Source organism: Sinocyclocheilus anshuiensis, unplaced genomic scaffold (assembly GCF_001515605.1).
Source record: "Sinocyclocheilus anshuiensis isolate Anshui unplaced genomic scaffold, SAMN03320099.WGS_v1.1 scaffold89, whole genome shotgun sequence".
Classification (NCBI taxonomy): domain Eukaryota; kingdom Metazoa; phylum Chordata; class Actinopteri; order Cypriniformes; family Cyprinidae; genus Sinocyclocheilus; species Sinocyclocheilus anshuiensis.
The window spans coordinates 74,566-84,673 of record NW_015537931.1 but is presented as its reverse complement, the minus strand read 5'-3'; the positions used below and the strand labels follow the sequence as shown (position 1 = coordinate 84,673).

Here is a 10,108-nt window from a genome sequence, read left to right as displayed (position 1 = left end):
GTACTATGATACGGTCTAAATCCTGACTGGAAATCCTCACAGATACCTTTTCTAGTAGTATCTTTGACAGAAAAGGGAGATTCGAGATCGGTCTGTAATTTACTAGTTCTTGTTGTGGTTTTTGGTTTTTTGATGAGAGGCTTAATAACAGCCAGTTTTAAGGTTTTTGGGACATATCCTAAGATGAATTAAATGTTGTTGGTTTAGATGATTTAACAAGTTTATACAAATCTTCCTCTCCTATAGTAGAGAATGAGTGGAATTGTTCCTCAGGCGAGCTATAGCACACTATCTGATGTGATGCTGTAGCTGAAGGCTGCATGGTTAAAATTTTATCTCTAATAGTATCGATCTTTGAAGTAAAGTAGTTCATAAAGTCATTACTGCTGTGCTGTTGGGAAATGTCAACACCTGTTGATGCTTTATTTTTCGTTAATTTAGCCACTGTATTGAGTAAATACTTGGGGTTATGTCTATTTTCTTCTAAAAGAGACGAAAAGTAATCAGATCTAGCAGTTTTTAATGCTTTTTGTAGGATAGGTTACTTTCCCGCCAAGCAATACGAAACACCTCTAGTTTTGTTTTCCTCCAGCTGCGCTCCATTTTCCGGGCTGCTCTCTTTAGGGTGCGAGTGTGCTCATTATACCACGGTATACCACAAGCTGGACGTTCAGTCCTTAGCCTCCCAAGTGCTGTCGGTGAGTGACTGATTCACGTTTATGCTACCTCTATTCATGTGTGTTTGCTGCCTCGCACAGTAGTTACTCTGCGCAGCCCTCTATGCTATTGTTGTTGTTGTCTGCCCTGTACTCTGTGCAGCTTGCTGTTATTCATGTCTGATTCCCTTCGTGCTACCATTATCATGTTATGTGTTATGCTGCTAAACACAGTTATGTCTGTGTAGCCCCTTACAGTACTGTTGTTGCTACTGCCCTGTTCTCAGCGCAGCCTACGTTATTACTGACCAGATATGCAAATTTCGTATACCTGGCCTTTAGACGCTCATTGGCTTACCTCCACCTATCAGCTGCGAGCCCACCTAACAAGCGTCGCTATTGGTTGTGGGAATTGTGTGTTCTATCTTCGCTGAGTATGTGACTTGTACAGGCTGCTCGTAGCCTCTCTTACGGCGGGATTGAATATCGTTCCCATAACGGAGAAATGTCTCCATGATGTCTCGTGAAAGCATCTCGAGGGAACGTCTCCGGTTACTATCGTAACCTCTGTTGTCTGAGAGCGGGAACGAGACATCACGGAGGTCGCTGTGTTCGCTGCTCGACCATCTAAGCGGTGCTCAGTATCAGATTCTGACGTAATTGTCGCGTGCGCCGCATATAATACTCCGTGATGTCTCGTTCCCGCTCTCAGGGAACCGAGGTTACAATAGTAACCGGAGACGTTTTGTTCCGTCCTCCACGCTGTGCCAACTCACAAAAGACTATTTTTAGCCAAGCAGCGCGGAGAGCTGCTTCAGAAATGTGTTGCGGTTGGCTAGTATAAACACAAGCATTGACTAGAGTGGCCGCGATCAGCTCCGATTGCTGTGGAGCCGTAACGTGCCGCAGACATGTGCAGTGATGCGCAGATCAGCTCTAACGTCACTGAATCTGCTGTTAAAAATGAACCGATTTTGTGGATGTTTGCACGAGCTCTGCAGTTCGGTAGTCCAGTAAAGTCCAGTCACGTGACGTTTATTTATATAGTACTTTATGCAATAGCCTTAAATCAAGCAGCTTTACAGTATTAAACATGAAAAACCAGAGTCGGTGTTGCTTTCAGTTGGAATTACAACTTGATTTTATGTTATAAAGCAGCTCTCCAGTGTGGAGCTAGTTAATGCTAAAATCTTTTTATTAGTGGAAAAAAAAAATTCATTAAAATGATAGTTTGAAATCCAACAGGTTATTAGCTCATTAAATAACAAAACAAAAGGAGAGAACAATTAAATCATTGAAGACATCAGATGGCTCAATCACATATAATCACGGTTTGATAATTTTATAAAAATTTCTGAATAAATTTTATATAAATTACAAATTACTGATATTTCTGATATCACTAAATTTTTAGGTAGACTTTCCCTTAAAGCCATCTCTGAGGATGAAAGGATATTTTTAGACTCTCCTTTGTCACCAGAAGAAGTTTTTAGCGCAATTCAATCCATGTTCTCCAATAATTCTCCAGGTCCTGACGGTTTTCCTTGTTAGTTTTACAAGGTATTTTGGCCAGATGTCTCCTATATTTTAATGCCCGCCCTTCAAAATTTATTAGATCATGGAGTAGCCCCCGAATCATGGAGAACAGCATCAATTTGTTTAATTCTCAAAAAAATATAAAGATCCTCAAGAGTGTGCCTTCTACAGGCCAATAAGTCTTCTGAACGCTGATTATAAAATACTGGCCAAAGTACTAGCTCGCAGGCTCGAAACTGTATTACCACATATCATTATACCAGATCAGACCGGATTCATAAAATCACACTTTGGCACAGATAACCTATGTCGACATTTAAATGTTATAAATTCAGCTCAAGCATGTAAACTTCCTGCCTTCAACCCGATCTCATGAAAGTGTGTATAAATAGTATGCCAAATAAAAATGAAAACTCGTGGTATTGATACGCAAAAATGGACTTTGGCATGAATATGCTACGCGATGAGTAGGTTTAGGGTTGTGGGCTAGATGCGTATCATATATGTACGCGAAAACTGCATATTATATGCACGCCAAACACATGCGTATCATATGCACGGCAAAGTCCATTTTTGCGTATCAATTCCACGAGTTTTCATTTTTATTTGGCGTACTATTTCTACGCATTTTCATGAGACTGGGTTCATTTCCCTCGATGCTGAAAAAGCTTTCGACAGGGTCGAATGGGAATTTCTTTTCGCCACCCTTAAGAAGTTTAATTTGGGCCTAAAATTTATTGAACTGATAAAATTGCTCTTATGTCAGTCCTCGGCTGCTACAGTGACCACAAACGGGCTGATCTCTAAACCCTTCTGCATTGAAAGAGGTACGAGGCAGCGTTGTCCTCTATCACCTCTACTCTTCGCCCTTGTAATTGAGCCTCTTGCTGAATCTATAAGACAATGTCAACATTTTTTTGGAGTAAAGGTAGGAGAAGAGGAGCTTTCTCTTTACGTAGATGACGTCTTGCTGTATATCTCTGAACCTGAAAAGTCAATTCCTGCGATATTAACGTGTATCTCAGATTATAGTAGCTTATCTGGATATAAAATTAATTTATCTAAATCTATGGCACTTCCTCTTAATATTTCTACTTCAATTGATCTTTCATCTCTCTCAGCCTTCAAATTAACAACAAATGGTTTTAAATATCTCGGTATCTTTATTACACCAGTATTGGATGATTTTTTTAAAGGGGTCATATGATGTTGCTAAAAAGAACATTATTTTGTGTATTTGGTGTAATGAAATGTGTTTATGCGGTTTATGGTTCAAAAAACGCATTATTTTCCACATACTGTACATTATTGTTTCTCCTCTATGCCCTGCCTTTCTGAAACGCGTCGATTTTTTACAAAGCTCATCGGTCTGAAAAGTGAGGTGTGTTCTGATTGGCCAGCTTGTGATTGGCCGAATTCCTCAAGCATGTGACGGAAATGTTACAACCCCTTACCATACTGTGATGCCGTGTCCTGGCACAATGAGACAAAACCAATAAAACCCATTATAAACAAGGCATTTGTTGCATCCAGTGGGGACATAATTACTGATTATAATTACTTATACTGTCTTTTTTTTATGCTTTGCGTAAACATAAAACCATGTCTGCATTTGTGATTGGAGAAATGACAAACAAGTGCTACTCTACACTGCTCAAAACTCGCGTTTGAATCATCAGTGGCAAATTCTTTAAATATGAAAACATACTTACAGACTGTGAGTCAGAACAACCAGCATTGTAGTCTACTCTCCCAGGAAACAGTCCTCCATAAAATGCGCTGCACACGTCTGAATATTTGGGTTGAACTGTTCTGGAACAGTGTTGTAAATACAACTTAACCACTGATTTCTAGTCGTGTCCTCTTTTGGAAGGCCAAACGAAGTATTTTCGCTGTCACACCGAAACACACAGCGTCTTCACAACATGGCGGCGGCGGCGGTGGCAGCAACAATAAAGTTACACCTTCTTTCTCTGCGTGAACATTTGGGTGGCATTATGCAACTCTTCCCACATCGTGACGTAGACATGTGGGGACGTGTTTGAACAAGGCGTTTTAGGAGGGTGTGGACCAGTCTTAACTTTTATAAGGAATATCTCTTTGGGTTTGAGACTTTAGTCTTTGCAACTTTAGGGATCTTATCTATTCACAAACAGCTTGTAGCACTCCAAAGAGAAAGGAAAACTTGAAATCGCATCATATGACCCCTTCAATAAAAACTAAATTCCTCTTGTCGATACGATCAAAAAAGACCTCAAAACCTTGTGTACACTCCCCATTTCCTTCCTGGGCAGAATAAATATGAAAATGAATATTCTCCCTAAATTCTTATATTTATTTCAGTCCTTATCTGATTACTGTTACTTATCTAACCATTTTTTCAAAGATATTAATAAACACTTTTCTAAATTTATTTGGAACCACAAAATGCCCTGTATCAATCTTAACAAATTAACAAAACCAAAAGATAAGGGAGGTGTTGCTTTACCAAACTTTCAATTCTATTATTGGTCAGCACATGTGAAGCACATGGTCAGTTGGTTTAATGAAAAAACTGACTCCATGTGGCTTAACATGGAAGCAATGACCTGTGTTCCCCTTCCAATAAAATTTCTGCCTTTTATTATAAATATTAAAAACTCAAATGCATTTCAAAAAATGTTATTCTTTCAAATACTCTTTTGGCATGGAGAAATGTCAGAACATATCTTAAAACCAATCTTTCCTTGCTATCTCCCAATGCTTTTTAACCCTGATTTTCCCGTTTCTCTGCATAATATAGATCTTTCAGTTTGGTTCAAATTAGGGATCTCAAAAATATATTAAAAAAAAAATTTTTTTTAGGTAAAACATTTAAATCTTTCCAACAATTATTTTATCAATATAACATACCACAGTCTCATTTTTTCAAATATCTTCAGTTGCGTCACTTTATAAAATCTTTGTCCGACAATGGTAAATTGAGATTTGAACTTACTGGCATTGAACAGATTGTGACGAATAATTTTTTCAAAGGGTTCATTTCTGTTATATATGATGCCTTGTCTGACACATTTACTTCCTCTCTAGAGAATTTGAAGAATGTTTGGGAAAACAATTTAGGTCATATAGTTGATAATGGAGATTGGTCCGCTGTATGTAATAATTTGTACTTTTAAGTTTACTTCATTGGGGGTTCATGAACTCAATTACACATTTATTAATAGAAGTTTGTTAGACCATTCTCAAGGTCTAACAAACTTGTGGAACGTACTTCCTTCCCTATTAACAGTAGATGAATATTGTGATAAATATCGATATCATATGATATGGAAAAAAGGATTGTGACAATATTTTTGGCCATATCGCCCAGCACTACACATCAGGGGTTTTCCCTTAAACAAAAAATGGTTTAAAGGGATCATGGATTTAAAAAAAATAAATAAAATTATCATTTTAATATGTTCCTTGTGGTTCCCTTATTAATTGTATAAAAGTTTTATTAAAGTCCCCACACACACAGACACACAGAAAAATGTCCGTCAGAAAGGGCACAATTGCATTGAGTTCTTTTGTGTTGTCCTGTGCTTAAGTGGTTTAAAAGTGCTTGAATGTTTAAATTAGCAAGACTTAAAAAGAAATGATAACTGTTCGGAGCATCTTTCATGCTAAAATGTTTGCATGACCTATGGGAATGAGTGAAATTTTGCACAATACCTGCAGTCCCATGCCGAAATTCAAGCCCTGCCATTATTTTTGGCAAGCCCTTTTTTTTTTTCGTATCGACTTGTACCTTGTACCAAAGTATACTTACTTTTGAACAATACTTTTAAAATCACTGGTCAAATGTATGTTAGTAAAACAAACACACATGTGGGTTAAGGACCCTTTTTGGTCTAAACTTTTGACTGGCAGTGTATGTTGTAATTATATTGTATTATATTATTATAAGTATTTCTAAGGGTGACAACCTCTTTTCTTTGATATTTTGCATGTCTGTGGTTCATCATCTGACACATCATTATCGTACATACTACCGTTCAAATTGTTGAAGAAAATAAATGTGGATCAGTGTGTTATATGATTTCTCATGAGTAATAATGCATCTCTGTCTTATTATAGGAGCTAAATGCGGCATTGGGAGAGAAAGCTGATAATGCTGAATGGCTCTGCCAACGAGCTTATGCCTATATACTATTGAAAGACTACACAAGTAAGCACTCATTTACTTGCATGCTACAGAGGGACTACAGCATTAAGCACTTAGTTACCTATAAACTATTGTCATTTGCAGTATTTTTAAGAATTATTACTAAAAAAACTTTTGTAGATTAGGGCTGGGTGTTTCATGAATCAATTTGGTTCAGATTCACATGCTCTTTATTCAATTAGATTCCACTATCAATACGACATTGATTTATTTGAATGTATGTCTGGTACAGTTTGTCAATTTTTCTTATTCTTTTTATCATTTATAACTATATATAGCGATACTCCAATCAGGATTTTTAGACATTTATTCAGGGCCTGAATTTCATTTTTGAAAATGGGGGGAATTCCCCTCTTAGGTGACTCTTGTGAGAGGGGAAGCAGCTTTCACACAGGAGTCCGCTACTGAATCATGGCTGTTTACCACAAAAACAACATTTATCCTTTATTTTGATTTCAAATCCAAACATTGTCACTGAAAATGCTTTTTCAGCATTGCAATTCTTTTTTTACACAGTACAGTAATACAATCTTTAACAGACATGTTTAAACACAATAAATATAAGCAACACATTATTCAATGCTTTTTACTTTTGCATTTACTTCTAGATTTATATATTAAGTTTCTCAAGCAAGTGGCAAAACATTTAAACTACTTTTCTTACGTTATCACAAACGTACCATTGACAGAAATAGTCAGCTCTACTGCCTTTCCTTTTTATTTAAATCTTTATTACAAGCAATCCGTCCGTTAACTGTGCAGCGTGCAGCTCGCTTATAGACAGACGCGATGTGTGGTGATTTGAAGCCGTTTGCGTATTTTTGAGAGAGAAAGAGAGCGCGTGTTGATTCACTCACGCTGTTTGTGAAGTTACGTCTCTCACAAGGTTTTCAAATTACTTTATAAGTTATTTAAAACTAAGAAGAAACGGTGATTTCAATGAAAAAGAATCAAATGTATAGTTTTACTCAAAAAATTCTGGGAATGTCAATTTACTGTTTTTCATTGTAAATTGTAAGATGACTTGTTCTTTTTCATTTCCAAAAACTCGCAATTAATCGCATCCAAAATAAAAGTTTGTGTTTACATAAAATATTTATATTTCTGTATAAGTACACATACATACATGTATATATTTAAGAAATATATGCAATGTTTTTAAAGTACACACAGATAAATGTATATATTTAAAAAATATATGTAGTTTATACGTATATATGTGTGTGTGTTTGTGTGTATATATAAATATATATATATATATATATATACATACAAAAATGATTTATGACCCTTGATTGATGGCTTTGACCTTTTGTTACCTTTCCCCTCCCCCACGTGGCCCACCCACATCGCGACCACCCACGTTGTGTTGACCCCGTGACCTGTTAGATATCCAGATGTGAAAATCGGCATATGTGGAATTCCGACGTCAACCTATGACCTCCGGGGGAAGACATGATGTTTGTTCAGATGTTTGTACGTTTCAGAGGATGACAAAACCATAAATTAACTCCTGAGGAATGTTTTTGTAGATTTTAATGGTCCGTTCCCACATCCGGGGGATTTCCCCATCTGGGTCTGCGTGTCCGGTTGCATTCCAAGTCAGGGGATTTTTGCTCTCTCTCTCTCTCTCTCTCTCTCTCTCTCTATGGAAGATGTGAGAAAAATACTGGTTTTAAGGCAAATAATAAGTAGACAATTCTATCAGATCATGAAATCATATCACAATATGTGTGCCCACACACACACACCACTCTATGGGAGATGTGAGAAAGATATTGGTTTTAAGGTCAATAATAAATAAACAATTTTAAACAGTTTGTGAGAACAGATCACAATATGTGTGCCCACACACAAATAATATGTTGACTATTTAAAAAGATTCTCAACATAATAAAATAATTTAAATGAAATATGTAACATGACTAATAATGAAATTGGGGATAAATACAATTCCTCTCACTCTCTGTCTCTCTCTCTCACACGCACGCGTGCACATTCAATCGTCCCGAGTCTTATTCTCTTCTTTTAAATGAAAATAAATAAATTATGTGATCACACATGATATAAAACAAAGCAAAACATTTACACTAGTTTTAATCATCGCTAAAAATATAAAAACGTCGTACATTTTACCAGGAGCGGGACGTCGAAATAAGTAAAAGGGGAAAAAATATATATATATATATATATATATATTTTAACAGGCCAAACAATAAGGGCTATTGAAGGCCCAGACATGTCCGGACATGTCAAATGTCCATGTTTTATGGAGGCTTTGCATAGACATAATTCATTTCAATTCACATTTATTTGTATAGCTTTTCACAAAACAAATTGTTGCAAAGCAGTTTCTACATTTATATTTAGAACTTTTAATATTTTCTATTTACATTATATTAATTAATTTTATACTGTATCGTCCCCTAAACCACAGTAAACTTTCTACATTTTTTTAAATATTTTCATAAACATCATTTAGTATAATTTATCATTTTAAAAAGCTGTACACCTACCATCACACACAAATTTCTGCATGTGCGTACATTTTTTATTAAATATTGTTTTTAAGCGATCTGAATTATGACGACTCAAGAAAATTTCATCATAAACCACATTTACCTTGTTATATCAGTGTAATACCCATGCCATTATACTAATTTGTGTTCGGATAAATCGTATAAACAAGCACACTCATACATAAATATTACAAGCTAAAAGAGACTTATCCTCATTTTAAAGAATATGACAGCATGTTACTAAAGCAAATCATTCTCATTTTCACTCATTCAAATTTAATTCACTTTAATCATTTTAAACAAGTATTTGACATTTATTTAAGTTTATTGAACTTATAAATGACATCGTAGTAACAAATGTTACTAAAGCAAAGCAAATCTTTTATCATGCATTTAAAAAAAAAAAGTATTCAACATATATTTAAGTTCACTGAACTTATAAAACACATTTTAAACGAAAATTTTAGTTTTTCACTAACTACGCATAAACGTTGTTTTCGCAAAAACACAAACATGTACATTCATGATGCTCACATATTATTGTAGCCCATCTTGTGGTGAATGCAGTATAATCAGACTTTAGCCATTAATATATTTTTTAAGATACTGAAAAACACAAATGTCAGGGCATGTCAAGTCGTGTCCTCTTTTGGAAGACCAATCAAAGTAGTTTCGCTTTCACAACGAAAAACAGCGGCCTAGCGTGAGGGAAGCCCCGGCTTAGCGTGCGCTGAGGCCGGGATAGAGTGAGCTGAGGCGGGCTAGCGTGAGCCGAAGTCCCGGCTTAGCGTGCGCTGAGGCCGGGATAGAGTGATTTTCTTGAGTCGTCATAATTCAGATCGCTTAAAAACAATATTTAATTAAAAATGTACGCACATGTAGGTGTACAGTAAAAAATAATTATACAGCTTTTTTAAATTATAAATTATACTAAATGATGTTTATGAAAATATAAAAAAAATGTAGAAGGTTTACTGTGATGGATAGGTTTAGGGGACGGTACAGTATAAAATTAGTTAATATAATGTAAATATAAATATTAAAAGTTCTAAATATAATGTAGAAACTGCTTTGCAACTATTTGTTTTGTGAAAAGCTATACAAAGAAATGTGAATTGAAATGAATTGTCTATGCAAAGCCTTCGTAAAACATGGACATTTGACATGTCTGGGCCTTCAATAAGCCCTTATTGTTTGGCCTGTTAAAA

The 10,108-nt window shown here is 35.7% G+C and overlaps 1 protein-coding gene across 2 annotated transcripts in view; it reads left to right on the top strand.

Annotated features, from left to right (window-relative positions):
- Nucleotides 1–10,108, top strand: part of sugt1 (SGT1 homolog, MIS12 kinetochore complex assembly cochaperone) — an 86,029-nt gene that overhangs the window by 22,535 nt on the left and 53,386 nt on the right. For both annotated transcript variants that reach the window (XM_016446630.1, XM_016446625.1), the window contains exon 3: nucleotides 6,294–6,384. In XM_016446630.1, the coding sequence (XP_016302116.1) occupies nucleotides 6,294–6,384 (91 nt within the window). The remainder of the gene's footprint in view (nucleotides 1–6,293; nucleotides 6,385–10,108) is intronic.